The 24,806-nt window shown below is 37.2% G+C and overlaps 4 protein-coding genes across 5 annotated transcripts; 3 read left to right on the top strand and 1 right to left on the bottom strand.

Moving 5' to 3' along the window:
- Positions 1 to 317: 317 nt before the first annotated feature.
- LOC137947732 (beta-galactosidase 15-like) lies at positions 318 to 4,125 on the bottom strand. Its single transcript, XM_068793502.1, has 17 exons — positions 3,961 to 4,125; positions 3,780 to 3,875; positions 3,578 to 3,690; positions 3,410 to 3,476; positions 3,243 to 3,335; positions 3,012 to 3,155; positions 2,837 to 2,925; positions 2,649 to 2,754; positions 2,486 to 2,573; positions 2,300 to 2,418; positions 1,856 to 2,211; positions 1,545 to 1,764; positions 1,348 to 1,458; positions 1,171 to 1,278; positions 873 to 1,081; positions 513 to 789; positions 318 to 428 (listed from the first exon to the last, which is right to left on the bottom strand). The coding sequence occupies exons 1-17, from the start codon at positions 4,123 to 4,125 to the stop codon at positions 318 to 320; spliced, it is 2,472 nt and encodes an 823-aa protein (XP_068649603.1).
- A 3,141-nt stretch (positions 4,126 to 7,266) lies between these two features.
- On the top strand, positions 7,267 to 7,761 carry LOC137947733 (uncharacterized). The gene is made up of 2 exons (XM_068793503.1): positions 7,267 to 7,320; positions 7,420 to 7,761. The coding sequence occupies exons 1-2, from the start codon at positions 7,267 to 7,269 to the stop codon at positions 7,759 to 7,761; spliced, it is 396 nt and encodes a 131-aa protein (XP_068649604.1).
- Positions 7,762 to 8,501: 740 nt separating this feature from the next.
- On the top strand, positions 8,502 to 14,888 carry LOC137948938 (uncharacterized). Its single transcript, XM_068795162.1, has 7 exons — positions 8,502 to 8,993; positions 12,794 to 12,853; positions 13,008 to 13,090; positions 13,907 to 13,971; positions 14,056 to 14,089; positions 14,216 to 14,286; positions 14,682 to 14,888. Exons 1-7 carry the CDS (start codon positions 8,720 to 8,722, stop codon positions 14,770 to 14,772), a joined length of 678 nt encoding a protein of 225 aa, XP_068651263.1. The 5' UTR covers positions 8,502 to 8,719; the 3' UTR covers positions 14,773 to 14,888.
- Positions 14,889 to 19,699: 4,811 nt separating this feature from the next.
- LOC137948870 (uncharacterized) lies at positions 19,700 to 24,749 on the top strand. Of its 2 annotated transcripts, none has more exons than XM_068795060.1 (5): positions 19,700 to 19,860; positions 21,113 to 21,203; positions 22,262 to 22,447; positions 22,593 to 22,632; positions 24,334 to 24,749. In XM_068795060.1, the coding sequence occupies exons 2-5, from the start codon at positions 21,201 to 21,203 to the stop codon at positions 24,417 to 24,419; spliced, it is 315 nt and encodes a 104-aa protein (XP_068651161.1). In that variant the 5' UTR covers positions 19,700 to 19,860; positions 21,113 to 21,200; the 3' UTR covers positions 24,420 to 24,749. The 2 variants fall into 2 exon arrangements, with proteins under 2 accessions (XP_068651161.1, XP_068651162.1); XM_068795061.1 differs by having other exon boundaries at positions 21,121 to 21,203.
- Positions 24,750 to 24,806: the final 57 nt, after the last annotated feature.

Here is a 24,806-nt window from a genome sequence, read left to right on the forward strand (position 1 = left end):
ATATGCTTGTTCAATGATGTGGCGGGTGATATATTATTTAGGCTCTTTGAGTGTTGTTGTGGTGTGATGATATGGTGCCATATAAGCGATCAAAGCTTACATGTCACTTTTGATTGTAAAATTGTACAATTGATTGGTCAAAGTTGGATATTTGTGATATTATTTAAAAAAATTGAATAATATAGTAAACTCCTTTTGTAATAGTTGATTTCCTACAACTAAAACATTAGAGACGGGCATATATAGGCCATTTACAGAGACTTGGGACTGCTAATCCCTTTCCAAATTAAGCTTGAAGCCTTCAGATTCCGCTGTGCTTAGCAGGCAGCCTGAACTACCAGATTTTTAGAGACATCTTTGCTGCAAGTGCCAGCACCCAAGACTGCATCTGATACTTCAATCGCGCAGCTCGTCTTCCCAAGGCAAGCCTGCATTATACAAAACATGGTTGGTCAAAGAAAATGGAGAGAAAACCTCTTGTATAGAAGGAAACAGTAAGAATATATCATTGCCTTTTGTACTGCAGAGAGAGCAGTCTCCGACGCGCAAGTGACTTCACTGAATGACCCACATGAACCAGCAGCATCCCCGTAGCTGGCGAACTGAATCTCAGAGAAGGTGCGGCCTCCTGTGCAGGACAGCTCTAATGTCTTCCCTTCAGGGACAGAGGCACAAGCAGTGCCAACAGTGACAGTACGGAAGGACACTTCTGCTGGGTTGCCTCCAAATTCTTCAAACAATGTAATGACGTTGTTATCTGTTTTGAAGAAGGAACGAGGGACGTGGTACCTGGTCGAGAATTTGACAATACAGGAATTAGAAGATCAAACTAGTAAACGAAGAAGAAAACTGGGTTGATCATGAACTGTTACCATTGCTGAGAAGAAGCACCACAACCAGTTGTGCATTTCCATGCTGCATAGTTTCCCTTGTAATCACAGGCAGGGCAGCCATCGGTTTGGACAGAGAAGTTGGCCCAATATCTTCCGATGCTGTGGCCGTTGATCCATGCGGCACCCTTGCCCATGCTACCCAAATCCACAACGACTGTCTCTGTGCCCAAGGGAGCTTTGAAGGCAGCCTAGAAGCAAAAATCTCTTTAAGAAGGAAGACCCCTCGAAATATTTCCTACTGAGTAGACAATCACTGTAAGTGGTAATTCTGTCATACCTTATACCAAACCATCAACCTATTTGTGGGAAGATCCTCTGAGTGCCATGATTTATCAATGGGAGCAGTGTCTGAGTAGAGCTCCTTGTCTTCACCATCCAGACCAATCTAGCATTCTCTAAATTTTAGTTGAATTATCTAAATTAGAGATGCTCATTGAGAAGGAAAAGGAAATACCTTGTAAGACCATTTGTTTGATGACAAGTCTATGGTGTTGTTCCCATTGATCAACATAACTGGGCCACCAACAATTCCAGCAACGGCTTTTTCGAACCTCGGACCATAGTTCTACTCCAAGAATGTAAAGTTTCAAGGAATTTGGTATAAAATAAAATTGAAAACAAGATAAAAAAAAAAAGGTTAAATCGACGAACCGGTAAGCCAACTGTTGCACTCAATATTGAAATGTAATTCTTTCCTTTCTTCAAATGGTGCTGAACTGGTGCTTCAAATACAAATTCGAAGGAATCACGGAGACGATACTGGGTGCCTACAAATCTTCCATTGACAAAGGCATGTAGACCATGTCCTGTAGTGTTTACATGAACCTTGGTATCCTGACTGAGTAGTGGGCTACCTTCTGCTATGTCGACACTGCAAATAAATATAAGGATGTCAATTTGCCTCCTCGGTACAGAAAAGAGTTAACAAAAAAAAAAAAAAACAAGGAATTTGAAATAGTTACCTCGTGGTGTACCACAAATAATCACTAGCATCCATAGTAGTTGAAACTTGCTCAAGGAGTTTATTTGCAGTAAGATCAACCTTCTTTCCAGTGGCCACATCCTTGAACTGTTCAGCTTTCCATACCCATTTGATAGCTTCAGGCTGATTTTCGGCCTTATTGGCTTTCTTCTCCATCAGGGATGATTGAGTTGTAATCTTTGCGGTGTTGTGGACTACTTGCTTACAGTCAGGAAGAACACTAACAGACCAGCCAGGAAGATGATACTCATTTCCTTCAAAGTAGACAGTGGCATCGGTCATGTTTACATTGCTAATGAAACATCCAGCAGTGTCTTCGTATTGATATTTGGTGGCCTAGAAGAAAACCAACCAAAGAAAAAATTTCAAGTAAAAATGAGCAATCTCTATTGAAAAGTGATAGCCAAACAAAAGCTTATCATACCCAGACACCATTTCCATGGTCAAAGCTTGTCCTCACGCCATAAGTCACTTGTTTCTCCATGGACAGGATAGCTTCATGGAGTTGCTTCAAGTGACCCCATTTGGGTTGCCTCACATTGCCTATAATTCAATTAAAAACTATTAGCAGCCATTTAAGATAAAAAAAGATGAAAACAATTAAACCTACCGTATTCGTCGAGAGGTGCGTCGTAATCATAAGTTGTTGTGATGTATGGACCTCCACTTGAGCGACCAAAGTTGGTTCCACCATGGTACTAGAGAGAATTAAAAAAAGTATGTCAATAGCATCAATGTGGTACACAACTAGTAATCGTTGTGCATAAACTAACCATGTAATAATTAGTGAAAGTTCCACTCCTCTGGAAAAACCGGGCAACAGCATAAGCCACATCTTCTGCAGGCCTATGTGGGTCACTTGCTCCCCAATTCTTGTACCTGTAAATGTAAATGGTGGAATCAAACCATGTAGAAGCAGTGCCTGAATTTAACTGATTCATGAAGAAGAATTTTAACTAACCAGCCACTCCAGTTCTCAGTCCACATCTTTGGAATATTGGGAGTCTTTGGAGTCCAGTTATCACAGTAGTAGCCATTGCATGTACTGATCTGTTTCCAGTAAGAGGAAATTAACTACCCCTTATCTGTTTGCAGGAAGAGGAGAAAGCTAAACAAAAACCATAAAATTTACTTACTAGTGGAGCTGGAGCATCGTCCTGCTGACACATGATCCATGGGATACCAAGGTTGTAGGATTCAGCAAGGGAAGCGCACCACTTTACATATTTTTTACCTGCATCTCCGAATGCCCACTGGATGTTTCCGTATTCGTTCTCAATCTGTTCCATTAATAAAAACAATCCCATCCGTCATCTCCAATGCATAATAGCTTCTAAACCCTAATTTTTATGGATGCAAACTATGACCTGAGCCAGAATGATTGGCCCTCCTTGAGGTGCGAACAGCTTCTCTTGCTTCATCGTCTCCACTATAAGAGTCGTGAAATTTTGCATTTCATTCTGCCAAACACAGTAGACATCTTTGTTAACCACATTTCACTAATCAACACGAATACCAAAAAAATATACATTACCTTGTAAACGGCATTGTCTGTTCTAAGCTCAACTCCGGGCAACTGCTCCAGCCAAATAGGGAATCCTCTGCGTTTACGACAAATTTATTTTTATTTTTATTTAAAAAAAAAAGTGATTGGGACGAAAGTGAATGCAAGTCAGGAAGCAACTAAAGGTCTGTTAATTACCCGTAGTTCCATTCTGCGCAAACATAAGGACCAATTCGAAGAACAGCATACAACCCTGCTGCATGGACGGTCTTCATGAAGCGAACCAAGTCAAGGTGGCCTTGGAAGTTATACTGTAACCAGTAGAACAGTTTCTCAGCAACTAATTCACATATTGATGCTTATAAAAAATGTTTCGTGTGTGCTGTACTATATAGTATACCTCACGGCGACGAGGCTCATGAGCATTCCAGAATACGTAGGTCTCGATGGTATTCAGACCACCCTCTTTAGCTTTCTGCATCAGCTCTGGCCACATCTGGAAAAGCAACCAAACAAATTTTTATTTCGATCGTCACAAAATTTTTTGCAGTTCATCGACGGAATTTAAGAACAACCCATACCTCTGGTGTGCTTCTTGGGTAATGAATCGCACCGGAGATAAGAAGACGCCGCTCGCCGTTGATCAAAATGGCAGTACCGTCGTAGGAAACATCAGTAGCCACACATGAAAGAGTAAAGAAGCAGAAACTGACGAAAGCTAAAGTAATAAACTTGAGAGTCGCCATGGCTGAAAACTAAAGAGGGTGGGTGCAAAGCTCATGAACGCCTTCCCTTTATATAACCCAGCTCAATCAACTTCGAATTCGAAAAAGTGATAGATAGTCATCACTCCGGTTAGATAAGACTCTATATGATATAAGAAGATTTTTGAGGAAAATTCGGAATTTCAAATATGGGAAGATAAACCGGTAACAGATAAATAAGATAAACTGGTTCTCTTCAGATATGATCAAATTTAAAATTTATAAAAAATGATAATAAGATAAAACCATAAAATTTGTAATCTTCCAATCGTCTTCCTGCCCCGTTCATTGTATGGCGAGGAAGACGACCCAGCCTGACTGACGCGAGTCGCGCTGGTAAACCGATTGATAAACTGCTTCACCGAAGAGAAAGTACGATTCACGCGAGTTCCGCTGGGCGCTGGCTAAGCAATTCTTATTTCGTTTTTTACTGTAGAATCATGTATAAAAAGTATAAAAAAATTAAAACAATTTTTTAATGTAATAAAAAAACCTGTGTGACTAGCGGCGAGTCATACTTGGGGGTAGGCATGGGTCGGATTGTGGCTGGGTTTTCACAAAAGCCGAACCTAATCTCTGACCTGGATACTCGAACCCAAAACCCCCCAAACAAAAAGACTCATCAAACTCGTAAACCTGAATTACACCCAACCCAATACCCGCCCCATTCCTATAAAACCCGAGCCGTCTAAACCTTGTTTTATATTTTTGTCTTATATGTTGGTCGGGTTTGAGTTGGGTTTTGGGAAAACCCGTTTTAGACCTGGATTTTTTTCTGCTCCATCCCCAACCCATTGGGTGAAATTCCAAATCCAAACCCATATTTTTTGGTCGGGTTCCATAAAACTCGACCGATTCTTTGGTTTTTATTTTAGGAATTTTTATTAAACTAACAATTTTAATAAAATATTAATGAAAATAATTAACTAAAAAACTTAATTTTAAAAATACTCAACCTTGATCGGTCTAATGCTAAGTATTTAATAAGTATACAAACTAAGTATTTCAAATACTTCACCATCAAGATATAGTGCATCTCAAAGTCTAATGCTTATGTTTGAAGATGGGTCTAAACCCATAAGATATAGACCCACCATGATCACACGAGCTGGTAGGATCCATTATGATCACGTGAGGTGGCATGATGAGTCCTACACAATAAGAAGTCTTACAAAACCAAAATTACTATAGAAGCTGATCTCATAGAGGAGTTTCAGTTTTAAGGTATTTTAGTCATGTTAGTCTTCTATTTTTAATTGGAAAGGCCTTTAACTAAGCTTATTAATGGAATTCCATTAGGAGAGGAAATGAGGGTGAGTGATTTGATGCTTCAATCGTCCTAGAATTTGAAAATTAACATTAATTTGAAACCTTAGGGGATGAGGAAATGGAGATGAGAATGCAGAAGTTGAGATCCCTATGATTGAACAACAAGATGAAGATGGGTTAGCATGGCAAGTGTTGTTTGTGCTTGATTTGCGGTTGGCACTATGCTAGCCAGAGACCAATAGCCTGGTTGCACTCAAAGGGTCAAATGTGCCCAAGGATATCGGCCTTAGGCCATTATAGCCCGAAATTTAGTTTGAGGGTTTTGTTGAATTCTGCCAGCTGAATTGAAGAAGTGCAGAAGTGTTGGAGGGTTTTGTTGCTCTTTTCTTCACGTCTTCTCAGAGTAATCCTTTCCCTGTGGCTAGGAATGCATCACGAAAACTCCACAAGAAACCAATCTGTCTTATCTTGCTCACCCATTGGTAGAAGACTGGGCGGGCATCCGAGAAACTCCAAAGTTAGCCGGTGGATCCTGTCGCCGGTTGGAGGCGTCAGAGCTCAAATCGAGATCCAGACGGTCCATCTCTTGTCGATTCATGCTATGCGTCTTCTCAGTTACCACCTCCTCTAGTATTACGTTTTTTTGAGCGAGGGGAGGCCGACGAATCTCCTTGAATGTAATGCAGAAAAACAACTCACGAAGGGCTAGAAGTTTGTCACGATAGGCAGTGGGCGACAGGAAGAACCCCGATTTGCTATTGCTTCGATCCTGAGTTGTTGAAGAGGTTACACGAGAGCCCACGATCAGGAAGCCATAAAGAAAGAATTGAAAATGCAAGAAATTGGGGTAGCAGAAGGTGACGGCTCTGGGATTCGCGTGTGAGTTGTTAGCGGGCATCAGAGACGCTTCTTGTCACCTATTAGTTGGCGTCGTCCACGGTTCTTGTCTGTTATTTCCTGTTCTTCTTTACTGGTTAGTGGTTTCTACAGTTTCAAATCACCTCACCGTTGCTTCTCGGATCGGGTTCGTCGGATTTTTCCAAAGCATAAACTATTGATTATTTATAAGATTTTCAATGAAATTTCCTGAGCTCTGAAATATCTCATTAATAAACCTAAGGAAAGGATTAATTGCAACCCAGGTTCAAAGCGTGAATTCGAAAGAATTGAGTCTGAAAGTGAATCCGGTGGGCAGAGCTAAAACCCGCTGCTGTTCTTACTCTTACTGAATAATTAACAAAAAACCATGTTAGCCGATGTTTCAGCTCAACAGAACAATGGCCCTGCTACCTTGGCCCGCAGGACTGCTTACGGATTAACAAATCTCTGTGTATTTATATGGTCTAACCCTGTGCGAGACATTACAGCTAAGAGGTGTTAAGCTAATGAGAGATTCAACGCCATGAGTGTCTTAAAAAACAACAGCAATCACACCAAAGAAGCAGCTAAGAAGTCGCATAGATGTTAATGAAGCATGTTCTAATCCTTGTTAGCGTTCCTTTTGAATAAAATAAAACGCAATTGCCACGAATTGACTTCTGAGATTACAAGAAATTCTAAAGTGTTTTTGTCTGTAATCACGTTCTTGTCAAGATTACCAGGCAACGATGTGGAGGAGCTGTTCATACAAATCTAAACAGTTGTGAGCAAACCGTACAGTTTGTGTTATTGACGCCTCGATTTGGTTTTTTCTTTGAGAATAAAGTTATTATTAAGGACTCCACTGGTTCTTTCCTTGATCCTGACATAGATGACGTTGGCTTGGCTCCGTCCTTTTAAATACAAGGAATTGGGAGCGAATGGCATCATAGAATCTCGGAAGTTGCAGAAAATTTTGCCTGGAGGAAGAAAGATATGGCGTGGTCAGCACAGAGTCCCACAAATGCTTATCTTCAGACACTCAAAATGGTAAGAACAGCAGATCTTCAACATACCCACGTAATCGAATTCTTGCCGATACGATTCTCCAGTTTCTGTACTCGTATGCGATACTATTTGGTTCTGCAGGGGAAGAAGTGTAAGGAGCCGGATGTTTCTGAGTTTATATCGGCCTTGGCCGCTGGGAATAGTGCACAACTGATGGTGGAGGCATGCGACGGCGCCGCGGGAGCTACAACTCTAGCCTTGGCAGCTGCGGCCCACGAAACGGGCGGCCGGGTTGTCTGCATCCTCCCTGGTTTCCATGAGCTACAACAATCAAAAGAGACTCTAGGTGCCGAGGCCACAGGAGTGGAATTCGTGGTGGGGGATGCTTCAACCCTGCTGCTAAGCGACTACTATGGAGCAGATTTGTGCTCATACACTGTGATTTGGACGAACACGAAGGGATCCTGGAAGCGGCCCAGCTAGGCCGCAAGCAGGAGGGTGTCGTCGTCGTCGGATACAACGCATTTCACAGTGGAAAATGGCGGAGTGGTAGGAAGTCGGTTCTCCTGCCGATTGGAGACGGCTTGCAGGTTGTAACGATTAAGCCGGCGGCAAGGAGGACGAACCTCCATGGTGGTGCGACAAGGAGCAGATGGGTGGTGAGGGTGGATACATACACCGGTGAAGAGCATCTGTATAGGAATACAAATCTCCACATGAGGGAACTCGAAGCATAGACTGTTTGAAGTACTAAAAAGAAAAAAAAAAACTCCGAACTGCTAATCTTGCAAAGCCTCAAAGAGGGATTTTGTTGTAAATGAGAAGAGAAATTGCAGCACCATCTTATGAATTCTTTTTGTTGTTTTTATGGGCTTGATGCTATTTCTATGATGATTCATTTTGATTAAGAAAACAAAGAAACTAATCGCATTTTAAAGTACTGTTCTTGAAGCATTTTAAGCAAATGATCTCTGTTTTTTATATTAAATATTTTCATTTAGATGTAAGCAACAGTGGAGAGTTGTAATAATAATCACAACGTCTCATCTTTTGATGAGAAAATAGTAATTGCTCTAAATTTTCATAGAGGAGCCTCCGATATCCGTTCTTAGAAAAACCTGAAGGGTGACCCACCGGTGTGGCTATGATAATGGTTGATATCTCGTGAAGGGTTTTCAAAACACAAACCTGCTATTCGTCACTTGTTTTTTGGTTGGCCTATACTTCACTCTATGTTTTTTAGGTGAATTAAAACAAAGGAGAAAGGGCTGGCAGTCCGCTCTGTTTTGGTTCTGTTCTGGTAGTTGGCTCTCTGGAGGCTGCTTACGGTGGCCTTGACAGAGATAGTTCTCTTCAGTTTCGGCCGGCGGAGACACTAACCCTTTTTCCGTTTTCTGAACCTTATACATCAGAAGCGAAGAATCGGGTTTTTTGCACAACCATGGCTGCTTTTAGAGCCAGTGGTCTCCTCAGAGAGTTTCTGTCGACTTCAAACTTTCTACTTTCAAGGTCTCGCTTGATTGTCCGGGCTCCGCCCCTGCAGGTCAATGCGTTTCGCTCCTACATGGGCTTCTCTGTTCGCTGCATGGCGTCGGAATCCAGCGGTGGCGGCAAAAAGTCATCTGCCCGTCTTTCTCAGGTGGAACAGCTTTTGCGAGAAGCAGAAGAGAGGGCTGCCTCTGCGGGCAATGAACCCGTCCCCAAGATCACTTTAGGTGCGATAACCTTCCGCACTGTGCTATCAATTTGCCATTTTTCTTATTCTTTTTTTTGTTATTTCCATTCATTTTTTCGTTTTCATCAGAACTAGATGAAATTGGTCATTTGGCACTTTCACAGAGGAACTATCAGATTTTGTTACTTTTCCTGTTCCTGAATTGCTCCTTCGAGTTTCTTCTTTCCTTTGAAATCTTAGTGACATTAGGAACCTCATATTGCAGCATATTTTAATTTGATACGCACCCTCGGGTGTATCCCTTCATAGTTTGACTGCGAGGATGAACTCATTCGATGGCCCCAATTTAACTACCTTAAGAGGTATTGTCTCTACCAGCTAAACTTGAATGATGGGTTGATAAGGGGATATGATTGCTTATTCTCTTTGTTCACAGATTAAAAAAAGAATGAAAAAAATGGTCCTTTGGCGCTTTCACCTAGGAACTCTCAAATTTTGTTACTTTTTCTGTTCCTGAATTGCTCCTTCGAGTTTCTTCTTTCCTTTGAAATGCTAGTGACATTAGGAACCTCATATTGCAGCACATTTTAATTTGATACGAACCCTCCAGGGTATCCCTTTGACTGCGAGATGAACTGGTTCGCTGGCCCCAATTTACATTCCTCTATCAGCAAAACTTGAAGGGCGGGCTGGGGGGAGTGATATTATCAATTCGCTTGATCATCGTTGAAAGAGTGGTATAAAATTTTTTGTTTTTTTGAAAATAAAGAGTGGTATAACAACCTAGAAGGTTAGTGTTAACTTGCAAATTGAGCAAACATTTGACTATTGTGAAGCTAGATATCTCGTAAGTCGTAGTACTCATGGACTAGCTTTTGTAATTTCCTCCTTGTCACTCTTAGCAAGTTCCAATAGATTTGTGATGCACTGGGTATCCTCATTTGAGACCGTGAATGTTCATATTCCTACAGTAAGGCTCCAACTAGTCTCTCCTCATTGCTACTTCATATTTATTTAGAAGAACTAATTGTCTTGCTGGAGGGAAACGATTTTTAAGCATGAAATTTTGTCAGATCAAGTCTGAGGATTTTTTAAGGAAAGTAATCAGGGTGATTCAAACATTTGATTAGATGGTTATCATGAATAGTCATGGCAATATACTATGCATCCAAAGGATCAAATGAATCTTCCTTTTGTAGAATGGAACATTTATTATACTTCTCCACGTATCATGGTTCAGTTTATAATCAGCAATTCTTCTTCTTATAGATTCCTTTCTATCTAATGGTGCAATCAGCAATGCTCTTGAAAATTAAGAGAGATTGAGAAATTGCAAATTTCTAGAAGTTGCTTGAGAAAGTTTCCAATATTAAGAATTTGCCAATAAATTAATGGTTATAGGCCTTTATAGTTTTCTAAGTGTTTCATCACTTGACAAAGGGATCATCTACTTCTTTTCCCATGATCTAGTTAATCTTCCAGTCTGCAATTCTGACTATGTCACTCTTGCAAGTGTCTCTTTCATGAAAGTAAGTCACGGTCGCCATGAATATGAGACTGTTGAGCTTAAAATCAAGACTGTTATAGAAGGTTAATAGACAAACTTATTTATGCCATAATAATGTTGTCAACCTTCACAAGAGAGACAACAACACCTTGCATACTATGCCCCTGCTGCAACTCCATTGAGGAAATGACCTTCCACCTTCTCTTACACTGTCACTTTGCTTGGTTAGTCTGGACTAACATTCTCCACCGAAATTAAACTTCGTCCACCTAGCAACTTCCTTGACACCTATAGAATCCTCATTGGCGCTCCCTTGCCTACCTTAGGCAAGCTCATCCTCTTTTCTTGTGCTGGCCACATCCCTTGGGCTCTATGGAGGGAAAAAAACAACAGGCACTTCAACTTCATATCCAACAGTGTTGATAATGTATCCAGCAGTATCATAGGACACATTGCAACATGGCTATCCACCAGGAAGAAATTCAGCATGGTCGGCTCTTCTCTACGCCTCAACTGGAATGCAACGGCCAGTACTTCCCTCCCCCCTCCCCCCCCCACCAACATCAATCTTGCTTGGATACCTCTTACTCTGGGTATCCTCAAATTGAATTTTGATGGTAGTGCCCGTGAGTGTCGGAGAATTGCCGGCTATGAGGCTGTCATACGCAATGCTGATGGTCAATCGCTCATCACTTATTCTGGCCTGATGGACCAGGCTAATTCCATTGAGGCCAAACTATTTGCCCTACTTCAGGAGCTCTCTATCTTCAGAGATCACCTTACCGGGCCTCCCTCCAATCTCTTGTTATAAGGAGAATGCTCCTTTAGTTTGGTTTGTATTCTTTCTCCTTTGAATAAAATTACCATTTCAATTAAAAAAAAAGAAATAGAACTTTGACCAGATATATCGTTTGTTATCAATGTGATTAGACAATTTATGGAGTACCCCAAGAAGATCCACTTAGAAGTTGCACTCAAAATATTATGGTATTTGAAGGATGTGTCGGGGAAGGGGTTGTTGTATGAGCCTCATAGTCACTTGTAGATTAGTGGATATTTTGATTATGATTATGCAGATCGGATAAGATACTTCAAGGTATTGTGTTTTTGTTGGTGGAAACTTAGACAATTGGAAGAGCAAGAAATAGAATGTTATAGTTCACTATAGTTAGAAGCTGAATATCGAGCAATGACTCACATAGTTAGTGAGCTTTTATGGGTGAAACTTAATATTAATAGAGTTAGGACTTCCTCCTGAAGAAGCTATGAAGATGTATTGTGGTATCTAGGCTGCAATTTTCATTGCTAGCGATTCAGTGTTCCATGAATGGACTGAACATGTAGAAGTTAATTGCCATTTTGTTTGTGATGTTGTAATGAGTGGAGCTGTGGTTAATCCTTTTGTCAAGTCTATGGATCAGCTTGGTGATGTTCTTACTAAAGCTTTAGGCAAAGAAGAATTTTTGAATTTTTGTAACAAGTTGGGGTTTCTTGATGTACTTGTTGGGACTTCTTGATATATGCGCTCCAACTGTATAGGGGTATTTTGGTTATTTACTATGACTTTATGTCCCTCATAGGATAATAATAAGTTGGTGAGATTTATGTTTCAATTTTCATTTTATTCCGAGTTGTACTTAGAGGTTATTATTATAATTTGATGTTCTTTTCACTGAATTGAATATATAATACAGAAAGGGGTCAGAAATCGACACCTAACGAGTGCCTTCACTCCCACACTCTTCTCTCTATGTATCTCTTGTGGACTTCTCTCTTCTCCTTTCTCTCATTTTTCTCTTTGTTATTATTATTTTCTACAAAGGACACAACGTTCTCAGAAAGAATGTTATTCTTTTGGTCAAAATTCTTGTCCTATGTTGAAGATTTGAGCATTATCCTCGGCTGCTCTTGAAAACAATAGCCTCTGAACAAAATCCTTCCGCTTATCATTTGACAGGACAATAACAAACAGTATGTATCAGTTATAACTTTAATGGGCTGAGTTATATATTTCTCTATGACCATCTGTGACCAAAGGAAAGCATCAAGAGGTCTGACAACTAGTTTATAGATTCACAAATACTTTTCTGGGCTTTTGTGGCATTGAGGTCATACCAGTTTAAATCCTGTATTTCTGGTTCTGAAAGACAACTTCATGTAACTGACCGTTTTTCTCTTTCTGTAATTCATTTTTATTATTCAAGTGGGGACACTCTTCATCTGGGTATGAGCTTGCAGTTAGGATCATATGTTATGAGGAAAGTTGCAAAAGGTGTTTGATGTATTTTTAATGTCATATTGGTTTCTGCATGACCTTTGCCATTTTCTTGCAGACCATGTGAGTGTTAGTTTTGCAAGGAGTGGTGGGCCAGGAGGTCAAAATGTGAACAAAGGTTAGTCAATTTTTTGCCTCACCTTTTCCTCAATGCCATGCTTTTGCTCATGTTCTCACAACTTCTGCCTTGCTGTAAAGCACAACGTTTTGCATTGGGGCTTTAATTAATAATTCAACATTTGATGTCTGGAATGAAAACCTGATGATCACAGTGAACACTAAGGTGGACATGCGTTTCAATGTAAAGAATGCTCATTGGCTGGGAGACAGGATTAAGGAAAGAATTATACAGCTGGTCAGTATCTTTTTCTAAGGTCATTGTTTCTTGTCTAAATCAATTTATTATTAGGTGGCCTTTGTTTGCATGACATTTATAGTTCCATGTTGTTGCTATTCAAAATATATATTGTATATGTGTGAGTGTGTTTATATGTAAGTAGCTGTGTATTTATAGCCAATTCTTGTTTAAAGGTTGTTACTCTAGACATGGTTGGACAACCTCATACCTCTATGGCTAGGAGTTGAAACTAAATGCTCATTTATATTCAATCTCTCCCCAGTGAGTTCTTCTGATAGATAGGTTGTCATGTTCATGTGGCCTTGCTAGGTTCAAAGAAGATCTTTTTCTAATTGTTTATGCTCCTTTTACACATCATAACTCTTTAATATGTTGTAAAGAACCAGTCAAAAAGAAGTTTTCAGATTCCTATTTGTTACTGTGTATTCTCATTTTAGCTCTTTAGTTTTCAGGTCCATCTTTTCCCTAGGTCTTCTGTTCAGTGTCACTGTTGTCTCTATAGCCTCTCTTCCAGTTATTTTAATGCACCTCTCCAATGACCAAAATAGAAAAAGGAGAAAAAAAATGGGCAGAGTAACAAAAATTAAAGAAAATTCAAATATGAGGTTAAAATGGGTTCCATATTTTTCCAAATAAGAATAAAAAAAAAAAGGGTTCCATATTTTATTTTTTTATTTTTGGAAAGGTGGGGACTGGTGGTAATCTGGTTAAAATGGCATATAAAAGATTAAATTCTCACTATCTGAGATGTTAACATTTATATTACCTTTGTCTGGTATGAGGTTAAACTAATGCTTGTTTGTCTCTTGGCAGGAAAAGAACAGGATTAACAAAGATGGGGAGATTGTCGTTTCTTCTACCAAGACTAGAACTCAGAAGTTAATTTATACCCACTCTTTGTTTTTTCAATCCATTTTTTGAAGTGTTTCATGCTCTTATTTTCATCTTAATTTCTTTTTCAGGGGTAACATTGAAGATGCTTTGTCAAAACTACAGGTACAAACAAATGCTCCCCTAAAAATAACACCAAATTGAAACATCTGAAAGTATCAGCTTCTTGACTTGTATGGAAGTTGAGTGACCTCCTGGTGATATTCTGTAGTCATGCTGTTTATTGAACAGGCAATCATCGATGCTGCTTCTTATGTACCACCACCACCTTCTGAAGAGCAGAAGAAAAAGATAGCTAAGCTGTATGTGTTTTATCAATTTCTTTTTTATCCACAACCTTTCTTCTGAAGTTAGTAGAAAAGAGGTTTTCACTTACTCTTGTTTTCCTTATTTTGGTAAGAGTAATATTCGTTTGCACCGTAATGAACCATGCTTTTGTCTCTAAGAATATGAACTAGGGTGATTGAGCCTTTGCCTGAATGGCCATGCTAGTTGTTCATTGCCATGGGTTCCTGTGCATAGTTCAACTTAGAAAAAAGAGCAATGAAGAGTCTTTCTGGGCAATGAAAATGTCGAATATAAACTTCCCTTTTGTTTCTAACATATTTATTTGAGACCTATCTGCTAACAGAGAGAGTTAATGTTGATTAGCGAAAAAAGGTTTGGAAATCTCTAACTTTCCATTCTGTGAACAAAGGGCTGCGATTGGGGAGCAGAAAAGACTACAGAGCAAGAAAGCACTCTCTCAGAAAAAGTCGATCAGGAGAACTAGAGACAGTTGGGATTGATCTTTGCAAGGAAGAAATTCATATCAGCCTGGATAAAATAATGTTAAATTGATCCATTCATGTGGACTTGTGTAAAACAAGGAAATGTATTATTCTGTGTTGATTTCTATTGAATGAAGATGCAATTTATACAAAAGTTTTACAATTTATAATCGCGATTCTCGTGATTTTATATAATCCATTTATAATGGTTGAGTTTATCGTTGGTTTCACTATGATTTTCTCAACACTCTCCCTCAAGTTGGAGAATGAATATAAAGAACTCCCAACTTGCGCATCATAGTTAAGAAGGCTTCTTTTCCCAACGGCTTAGTGAACACTTCTGCAAGTTGATTTGTCGAAGTAACATATTTGGTTACAATTGAACTACCTTGTATTTTGTCCTGAATAAAATGATAATTTATCTCTATATGTTTGGTTCTTTTATGAAAAACGAGATTGGCTGTTATGTGTAGGCAATTGTGTTATCACAATACAACAATATTGTCTTGAGATATAATATTTTCAATTTTATCAACCATGACTGTAACTGTAGCTAGGATAATTCACAACGTGTACCTATCATGACTCTATATTCGGTTTCTACCGAGGAGAGAGATACGGTTTTTTGCTTCTTTGTTTGCCAGGAAATAAGAGAATATCCCCAAAAAATACAATAACCCGTATTGGATCTACGAGATATTGGACAACCAGTCTAATCCAAATCAGAAAATACTCACAAGGATAAATCGTTTTGAGAAAGGAAAAACAAACTTTGTCTTGGACTACTTTTTAAATAACGCAACACACACAAAACAACTTCCATGTGTGGTTTGCGTGGTGCATGCATGAACTTCCTTAACACATGGACCGAATAGGTAATATCCGACTGGGTTATAGTCAAATAAATTAGGCATCCAACAAGTTGCCTATACTGAGATGGATCGTTAAGTAATTCTCCAGAATCTAAAAGCTTTATGTTTTGCTACATTGGAAAGTTCACAGGTTTAACACCCAAAAATCCACCATCTTTTAAAATGTCCAAAGTATATTTTCGTTGCGAGATGAAAATACCTTTCTTTGACTGAAAAATTTTGATACCTAGAAAATACTTCAAATCACCCAAATCTTTTATCTGAAAATAGCTATGCAGAAATTTTTCTAGCACTAATATGGCATTGACATCATTACCCATAATAAGAATGTCATCAACATATATCAACAAAGCTATAAAAGATTTTCCTTTCTGATATGTGAATAATGAGTAATTTGCTTTGGATTGAACATATCCAGCAACTTGGATAACTGTAGAGAATTTTGCAAACCATTGTCGGGAAGCTTGTTTTAAGCCATATAAAGAGAATATTTCCTTACATATAGCTCATATTGACAAGAAATTTTGCCCCTATGAAACTAGACTTCGGTAACTTTCATTAAAGTATAAATTTTATTCAAAAATATACTTATTTTGAGAGAAATAATTTGATATATTTTGGACTCTATAATTTGGCTGAACTAAGTATTGTTTCTACTTTGGCCATTGTGACTATTGACTCTTTTGATATTGATATCTCCCTCTAGAAAACTCAGTTTGAAAATTGGTTTAATAGGTAAGAAAATAGACTTAAATATCTATATTTTAAAATATAATTTTTTGTATAAGGTCTTGTTTTTAATGGCATAAAATACCTCAAAAGTTGAAGCTTTTTACTATTTCTTGAACCTCTTTTGTAGTCCGACTTTTACTGTTTCAGATATCAATTTCTCTCTGTAAAAAACTCCGATTTCCAAAATTCTTTTTAAATTAGAAAGTAGACTTGAAGATACTTCCATAAATATGTAATTTAAAAAATGGAAAAAATCAGTATGGAGATGAGAATGCAAAGAGAAAAATGAGTACTGAGATAGGAAAAAAAGAAAAAAAGATAGAATATGAATCTAAACTACTAGAGATGATAGATAAAAAAAAAGGATCACATTATTTATGTGGGTTGACAAAGTCAACTCACAGAATCCGCTCTGATACCATATTGAATTTATGAAAAAGTGAAAAACTTCATTGACTTTATGTTATTTAAGTACAATGAACATCTATATATAATAGATAAAACAAGTAAAATCTAATTACAATTAAACTACCATTATCCCAGTTGCACCCAAAGTTAAACACTAAAAGATAAGCCCTAGAACAATTGAACATCTAGACATAAATAGAAAATTAACATAACTAAAACACTTTTAACTAAGACTCTTCTATGAGACCTCCTCATGTGAGACTCTAGTAAGCACTTCACCATATTAATTCTGGCATTATGAGACTTCTTACTATGAGAGTCATGTAAGACTCTTCCATATCTATTCTTCAACATGCCTAAACTTTGATTTTTTTTTTAATTCAATTGATCATCTAAAAAATATAAACATGCATTGGCTTAACTAAAAAGGAAGTAAAAAATTAACGTTAAAGTTAACAAACCTATTCATACGGGCTAGATTTGTTACTCACTGGATCTAACAAAGTGGTATTAGAACAAGTATACTCTGAAAGTCTAGTATAAGGTTGAGTGTTAAAGATTCTAAGTGAGGATTAAAATAACAACACATTAGCCCATAGTACCTTAGGAGTGTTTAGATATAGCAATTTCTGAGAGTTTCACATTCATGGAAGGTCATGTACCATTTGCGTCTTCAGTATTTGATGGAACTCAACATCCATATCAGGGGTATAGAATGAAAGTATTCATTCAAACGGAGAGCCTAGACTTCAGGTAATTTATTTGTGAAGGACTCTATCTTCCATCTAAAAATTGAATGGGAAAATGATTCCCAAACCCGTAAGTGATTGGGATGAAAATGACATTACTAAAGTGATTGGCAATGCAATGACTATGCGACTATTGCTCAATGCCTTGAGCAACAATGTAGCTTATTAGGTTTCAACCTACAAAATAGCTAAAGAAATATGGAACAAACTAGAGTTGGAATACAATAAAAACATGAAGAATTGCTCCCACTTGAAGTGCTCATTGGGTACTTATGCTTAGTTATTAATATCATCTTCCATGCAAATGATGAATTTGGGAGTGAAGAGTAATTAGGAACCTACTTCGAAGAATTATTATCTTTAATAGATGATTTAAGGATTTCTATTAAATGGAAAGCCAAAAAAATAAGGAACTTGGTGTGCAACCCATTAAGTTGGAAGAGAAAATTATTTCCTTGAAATATGAGAGCTCCTCAAAATTGGAAGAATTAGAGAAAGAAAATGGCAAGCTCAATGCCAAATGTATAGAGCTATATGCCCAAGGAGTTTTGAGAGACAGATATGAAAATGCCCGTGAAGATACAATAGAGCTCCAAGAAGAGAATGAGCTCTTAAAGTCCCAAAAATTATTGGTTGAGAAAAAACCCATCAAGTTATCTCATGCCTTAGAGAAATATACTCTAAGGAAATCTAAATTGGAGAAAGATGAAACGAGAAAAAAGAGTGTGGGGGGTGTTGATGAAATGAATGTAACAAGGGCCTAAAAACACTCCTCTCATAGTAATTCATGTCACTATTGTGGTGGTCATGGTCACTAAGTATTTGAATGTTAAGTTAAAAACACTCCTCTCATAGTAATTCATGTCACTATTAGGATTGAGCTTGGTTCTATTCCACAATGACTAGTACCAACTATTTGGACAAATACAAATGAAGCGTAGATAGACAGGTATGGGCCAAAATCTAACTCTAATACCATGTTAAGATTAAACACATAAAATTAAGTTCGGTTCCATCCCAAATGATAACTATTTAAAAGGCCTATTATTTAACTCTTATAAGTCAATAGATACAAAAGCAATATTCCAATGTGGGACTAATACCCACACTAACTCCTACTATACTTATATCTTCCAAGTAATTATAGATCTTAATGGAAGTAACCATAATTTAAAATTTGGGGATGAGATTAAAACTCAAAATGAAAAACATATGCTTTCTCCTTATGTACAAGATGAAATAATTGGTTCTTGCCTCCATGGATCCGCCTCGACAACGTTCACAAGGATGTAGAATCCATATCATATATAGATAACATTATTGTTTAGATGTCTGAACAACAGATAAGGAGATGCCATGTCAAGACAATTTTATGTTTACTATTTTTAACAGAAAGAACAGACACGACGTTTAGTATTTCCAAATTAGTGATTTTCTATGAAATACAGTGATTTTTCTAGCCAAATTGATTTGTTTGGACAAGTAAAAAAAAAAATTCTAAGTCAAATCACTCAGTGAGTCACTACTTTTTTTTATGGGCAAATAATTGAATTTTCAGATGTTGATTTCTAAGGACAAGACATAAACACAAGAGATATCAACATAAGAAGATAAAAAAGAATTATAACTTTTGGGAGAGAGGAAAGAAGAAACCAAAAGAGAGAAGGAAGAGGAAAAGAAAGGTGTATGGACGAATTCAAGACAAGAGGAAGAGGTTTGAATGTTCTACCCCATGCTTTGATGTTGTATTTATAGTTGTTTGAAGGTGTTTATAATGACTATAATGCCCCTTATTAGTTATGTTACCCCTACACATTTGCGTCTCTTAATATCGAAAAAATCCTTGATTTGCATGTTAAATCAGTGATCTTTTATGAAAATAGTCATTTTCTCGTCAAATCATTGATTACTCTTAGCAAGCGAGACATTGTTTTTTCCAAGAAAAATCACTATTTTTTAAATCATTATTTTTATTTCAAAATATCTACTTTTTATTATATTCAAAATCGTTATTTTTATTAAAAAACATTTTTTTAAAAATTACAGTTTTTGAAAATTATTTTTTTTTTCAAAATCAAAGCAAAAAACAACAATAGTTTTAATTAATTTTCGTCCTAGGCTGAAGAATGATTTATGTATCGGACGTCCCAACAACCATGTGACAATGTGGTTTCGATACGATCCGTAAAGAGTAAATTTGACGAGTTAGAAAAGCTCCCTGATCATTCGTATTTGGAGTTCGGACAAGTGGTCTCCGAGGGAGTAGTCTAGGAACGGCCTCTGGAGCGAGAAACGCCTCCTGAGTTCCGACTGAAGTGGCAGAAAAAGGATCGACGAAGTTTCGGGTTTTTATCTCTACTCTCGTCTATATAATTTCTTACTTTAACCTTTTTAACAGCTTTAACAGTTTTCAACTTATTTTTTGAAATCTGAGGTTGAAATGAGCCACTTCTCTGCCCCTTATTCGTTCCTTTCTTGCAGAATTGAACACGCCTCTGTTATGCTTACGGCAGAAATTAATTGCCTTACCATCGATTTTTATTAAATTCTTTTTTAGTGTTGGAATTCTATTGTATCTTCTGAGACGTTATACTTTGCATGATCTTTTCGTTTTGGCTGTTCACATTGAATTAATGCTTAGCTAGATTATCTGATTCTATTTTCGTGCTCCCAGTTTTAGACTTTTCGTTTGGTCAAGTTCTTGGAAACAATGGCCTCGGTTGATTTTGTTGGGTGAGCAACACAGAGTAGTTACCCGGAGAAATCAACGTTGTGAAATTTATAGTGAAATTTCTTAATTCAGGACTGGAACATTGAAAAACATGGTTTTTCTATACTTTTTCAAATTTGTAGGTTATCGGCATTTTGGCCTCCAAATATGAGATGAATTTACTATTCTTAGCAGGCTCGTGCGTGGATGATGAGGTAGAAATAGTGGTATCATCATCTGTTCGTTATGCTTGAATCTTGTTTTGCATGAATTTTGAGCTTTAGTTTTCCATTCAACCCCTTTCATTGTTTAAGTAGAATCAGTCAATCAGCCTCTTTAATCTCTAAAATCTGTTTGTGGAGAAGCTATATTTCATAAACTAGTGACTCAGAAATGAGTCATAAATAATCATGAGTGTTACTAAGTTGTGGCATCTGCTTGACCTGAATTTGACCAGAATAATACATTATTTTATAGAAATTGACCGCCACCTTAGTCCAGCCTGAGTGAATTAATTTTCATACCCGTACTTTTCTGCCTTAGACTACTAATGTCGACTCATCTTTGTTTCTTTGCCATTTATTCTTCAGTGTTGACATGTTTAGAGATTCTTTCAAATTGTCTCATTTATGAAAGCAACTTCTTTGGACCATTCCTATTGGACATCCCTCAAGATTAAACGAGTGTCTTATATGTTCATGTGGCCTTCTTTTTTCTTCTGTTTCTTCTGTGCAGTTCTTTTGATGCAAAACTTGTTCTTTCTTGCCGTATGGGAAACCATGCTTGATTCTCCATAACAAAGAAAAACTATTCAATGTGCATTGCCTTCTCATTGCGTGAAGCGTTTCAACTGACACTGTCTAACCATCCACTTTTTCTTATAATAGTTTGACAGCTTGTAGGCACACGAAGTAAAGGTTGGACAATTTCACTATTCTCTTCATTTTCACTACTTCTCTAAAGCATTGAGCATAAATGGTATGTTGAGTTGACTCTGTCATGATTTTCTGTTTTCTTATTTTTTGCCAGCAACTTGTTGAAATCTCAATATTCGTTTCTTTTCTTCTTTCCTCCCAAGAGAGGAGTTTCTTGTGGTAGATTTTACTTAAACTATAGAAGAGAGAATGAATAAAGAATGTGCTAGTAAAAATGCTATGAAAAAAAGTAGTGTCATTTTAAGGCCATTTATTCTTGTAAATAATGTAGCTTTTCGAGGAAAGAGTTTGCTGCAATCAAGGCTGGGTGGACTTGAGTCCAGTCTCTTTTCCCTCTCCTTAATACTCATATTTTAATAATATATTTAAGACATTTAAGGAAAAGTAGCATCTACTGTATGAAAGTTTTTATGTTAGTTCTAGGATTTGATTATTCACAAAGGGGGTTAATGTGTTTAGGTAGCACTCTAATTCCTGCTTTACTGGAAATAAAATTCTATGATTTGAAATATCAAATAGACTACCCTGATAATTATTAAAAATTTATTGTCTAGTTCCTTACACTTTGGAAATGGTGAATAGAATGAGTTGTTTCAAGTGAACAGAGTTCCTAGTCTTTCAAGTTGATTTCTACAGAACAAAGAGAAATGCTGGATTGTACATAATCTACTAGTAGAAGGCAGAAATATACCAATACTATCAATATGGTGTTTCAGGACTAGATATTTTCTGGTCATCTATTCACATGTTTGTCATGGGTAACTTGGCATTTCACTTTGTCTGGAGCGTCTAAATAGAATGGAGAGCATTATTCTCTGGAAAACACCATTTATTAACATTACTCTGTTTGAATGATGAAATCATCAGTGGTAATCTCTGATGCGTTACAATGTCCCTGAGGTTGATGCTGATGTAAACATACACATTCAGTTACCTGCTTTTCACTTGATGTTGAAGTGGTTGCATATGTTACTGTGAGAATAAAAGTTGATCTTATGATGATCACATTCCTCAATAATTAACTTGGCTTGCACTTGCTGTCCTCATGTTCTGAGTTTGCTTGTATAATCAAGATTAAACATGCCTAAGTGTTTTTTGCAGGCTATGTATATTCGTGTGAAGCGCAATAAGACAACCTATTTTCTGCAATGTGATCCTACTGAGACTATTCTGGATATTAAGCAAAAGTTGCATACACTCATTGATCAACCTGTTAGTAGTCAGCAGTTAATTCTGGCAGGGAAAAATGAAGTCTTGGAGGGTTCAAAAACATTGGCTGAACAGAAGGTCGTTTTATGCTTTTAGGAAACTTTTCATGAGAATCTCTTAAGAGATACTTAAAGTTGATCGTAGCGATTGTTTATCTATAACATTGTTCGTAAAATGTGTTTACACTGTGAAAGTTTCCTAATTTTTTAACTTTATTTTACAGGTTGAGAATGACGCTGTGGTTGCATTGACCTTGAGAAAAGGTTGTCCTTTTATTGTATGATGTCACTTTTTCCCTTGATATTATGCTTTCAGCATGCTATTTACATGGTTTATTTGGCTGTTTGTGGGTAGTACAAGTTTTCTAGTTGCCTCGATCACTTGATCTTGTCTGACATACGGTATATTTAGGTTTTAATTGGCATGGAATTTAAAGGTCCGTTAATGTAGGTTGCATTAACTTAGAAAGTTGTGGCCCTCGAAATAGTTGTGATAAAAAGAAAATGGAAAAACTGATTTTATTTAGAAGCAAAGTTATAGGTGAACAAATCAAATTTGTAGTTGAATTTTTTAATTACAAATTGTCGGTTGGAAGCATACTTTCTCTCTCTCTCAGATGCTTCTCCTGGTTTGGAGCTCTATCACTTGTTTCTCGTTTCGATTTTTGGTTTCTGAGACCTTTCTTATATTAAAACAGAGAAGTCTTAGTTGAGCAATACCATGGCATAACACTCTGAAGAGATGCTAAAGAGTAACTCTCATTTTTTTATCTTTCAGCTTCCATGAGGACAGAGTAGATTTCAGCATTCTTTTCATTTTGTAGTTCTACAACCATGGTGCAAAACTGTCGTCTTTAAACTACCCTTCCTAGTTCTATATAATCTGCAAATGTGAAGGGTATTCACTTTGATAATATGTCACTCTTAACTTAGCTATTATCATTATCATTTGCTGCCACAGTTGAATGGCATCTTTATGATGTCAAGATAATGAATTCAACAGCACTTTAGATATTATCATTTGCTGCCATAGTTGTATGGCATCTTTATGATGTCAAGATAATGAATTCAACAACACTTTAGATATTAAAGTGGTAGTTGAAGGTCCATTTTGATTCTTATTGTTGGTATCAAGTGCTGTTGATGCATTAAAGATTCATTCTAGATGGAGATATCAGTGCTAAGATAAGCTTGTAAAACCCTATAGTCATTGCAAGAAAGATGCAGGAGTTCTTAAATCTTTCTGTCTTTGTCCAACTAATGTCATTTATATTATTCTCTTCATTTGGTTTTCTATTGTTTTCTTTGAAAATTTTCACTTTCTTTATTAGTTTCATTTCCTTGGTCATTTCATACATTCTTGCTTGCAATGAATATTTCTTTGGCATTTTTTTGCTGCTGATTAATCACTGGACTCCTTATATCTCATGTCCCGTGTCCTATATCCTTACTAAGATGTTATTTGTTCTTTTTTTCACATGCTGCATTGTATGTTTCTTTAAATCTTCCTGTTCTGTTGCACTACTGGGCAGATAGCTAAACACAGTTAGGTAAAGCAGTCAAAAACCAATTAATATCTACTTAGAAAAACTAAGAACTGAACTGTCTGAGCACTAAGGCATCCATTTGATAACATAGAATGCGATTTATGTTCAGTTTATGTAACACTGAGTACAGCTCTCAAAGTCTAGGCAACAAATGAATGGAAGAACGAGGCCTCTTTAAGTGAACTCGATGTAAACACATGTCATTTGGAACTTTTCATCAATGCATCCCTAGAATCAGTTTTTTCTTGAACAATCCAATCGTGCAGCTGCTTTTGTACAGCTTTAGATTCATTTTTTTCTTCAGAAGATTAGGTTCTGCAAGAAGATGGATGGGTCTTTCAGTCTGCTTGAATATTTTTCTTTTAAAAGAAAGACTAATACATACATAATCATTCAAACTTCTTGTTGGTTTTCCCAGATGACAATGAGTTTGAGGAGGTGAACATTGTCCGACCAGATGATTTTTATCAATCTCGTGAGGCAGATGGTGGCATGAATTGGTAAAGCTGGATTCGAACTATTTGACGAGGCTATGAATGTTACATTCAATCATATTTTGTTGTACAACCAACTTGTTTTTGTGCTGCAGAATCAACCTGCATTGGTTTTAATGCAGAATTCACGCCCCTTAATGTTTGTTGGATTAATTTAGTGTATCCTTTTAAGAACTCTTAGCCTAGCCTAAAAAGGAAGAAGAAATTGTTATCTTCTGTCTTCTCTATTGGAAATATACTGTACTTGTGTACATTGATCGAAGCCTAAAATTATTTGTGACAGTGCCCAGCAACTGAACCTTCTTGTTATGTGATTCATTAATGAGATGAACAAGGCAAATTTAGCGTATCCTTTCTTGTAAGCTGCCATTGTTATCATTTCACAAGCTGAACCAGT

Source organism: Aristolochia californica, unplaced genomic scaffold (assembly GCF_029961685.1).
Source record: "Aristolochia californica isolate CCGP_79_NKW_82.1479 unplaced genomic scaffold, dmAriCali1.0.hap1 SCAF_13, whole genome shotgun sequence".
NCBI classification, from domain to species: Eukaryota; Viridiplantae; Streptophyta; class Magnoliopsida; order Piperales; family Aristolochiaceae; genus Aristolochia; species Aristolochia californica.

What these genes read in the sequence shown, in the direction of transcription:
- LOC137947733 (XM_068793503.1), top strand. Translation starts at nt 7,267, where the DNA reads ATGGCGTGGTCAGCACAGAGTCCCACAAATGCTTATCTTCAGACACTC. An exon ending in ATCTTCAGACACTCAAAATG is followed by an intron (nt 7,321 to 7,419) that starts GTAAGAACAGCA and finishes TTGGTTCTGCAG; the next exon opens with GGGAAGAAGTGTAAGGAGCC.
- LOC137948938 (XM_068795162.1), top strand. Translation starts at nt 8,720, where the DNA reads ATGGCTGCTTTTAGAGCCAGTGGTCTCCTCAGAGAGTTTCTGTCGACT. An exon ending in AGGTCAAAATGTGAACAAAG is followed by an intron (nt 12,854 to 13,007) that starts GTTAGTCAATTT and finishes TGATGATCACAG; the next exon opens with TGAACACTAAGGTGGACATG. An exon ending in ATGCTTTGTCAAAACTACAG is followed by an intron (nt 14,090 to 14,215) that starts GTACAAACAAAT and finishes TTTATTGAACAG; the next exon opens with GCAATCATCGATGCTGCTTC.
- LOC137947732 (XM_068793502.1), bottom strand. Translation starts at nt 4,125, where the DNA reads ATGGCGACTCTCAAGTTTATTACTTTAGCTTTCGTCAGTTTCTGCTTC. An exon ending in TGCGCAGAATGGAACTACGG is followed by an intron (nt 3,477 to 3,577) that starts GTAATTAACAGA and finishes TCGTAAACGCAG; the next exon opens with AGGATTCCCTATTTGGCTGG. An exon ending in TATTTGTGGTACACCACGAG is followed by an intron (nt 1,765 to 1,855) that starts GTAACTATTTCA and finishes ATTTATTTGCAG; the next exon opens with TGTCGACATAGCAGAAGGTA.
- LOC137948870 (XM_068795060.1), top strand. An exon ending in AAACATTGGCTGAACAGAAG is followed by an intron (nt 22,448 to 22,592) that starts GTCGTTTTATGC and finishes TTTATTTTACAG; the next exon opens with GTTGAGAATGACGCTGTGGT. An exon ending in TGCATTGACCTTGAGAAAAG is followed by an intron (nt 22,633 to 24,333) that starts GTTGTCCTTTTA and finishes TGGTTTTCCCAG; the next exon opens with ATGACAATGAGTTTGAGGAG.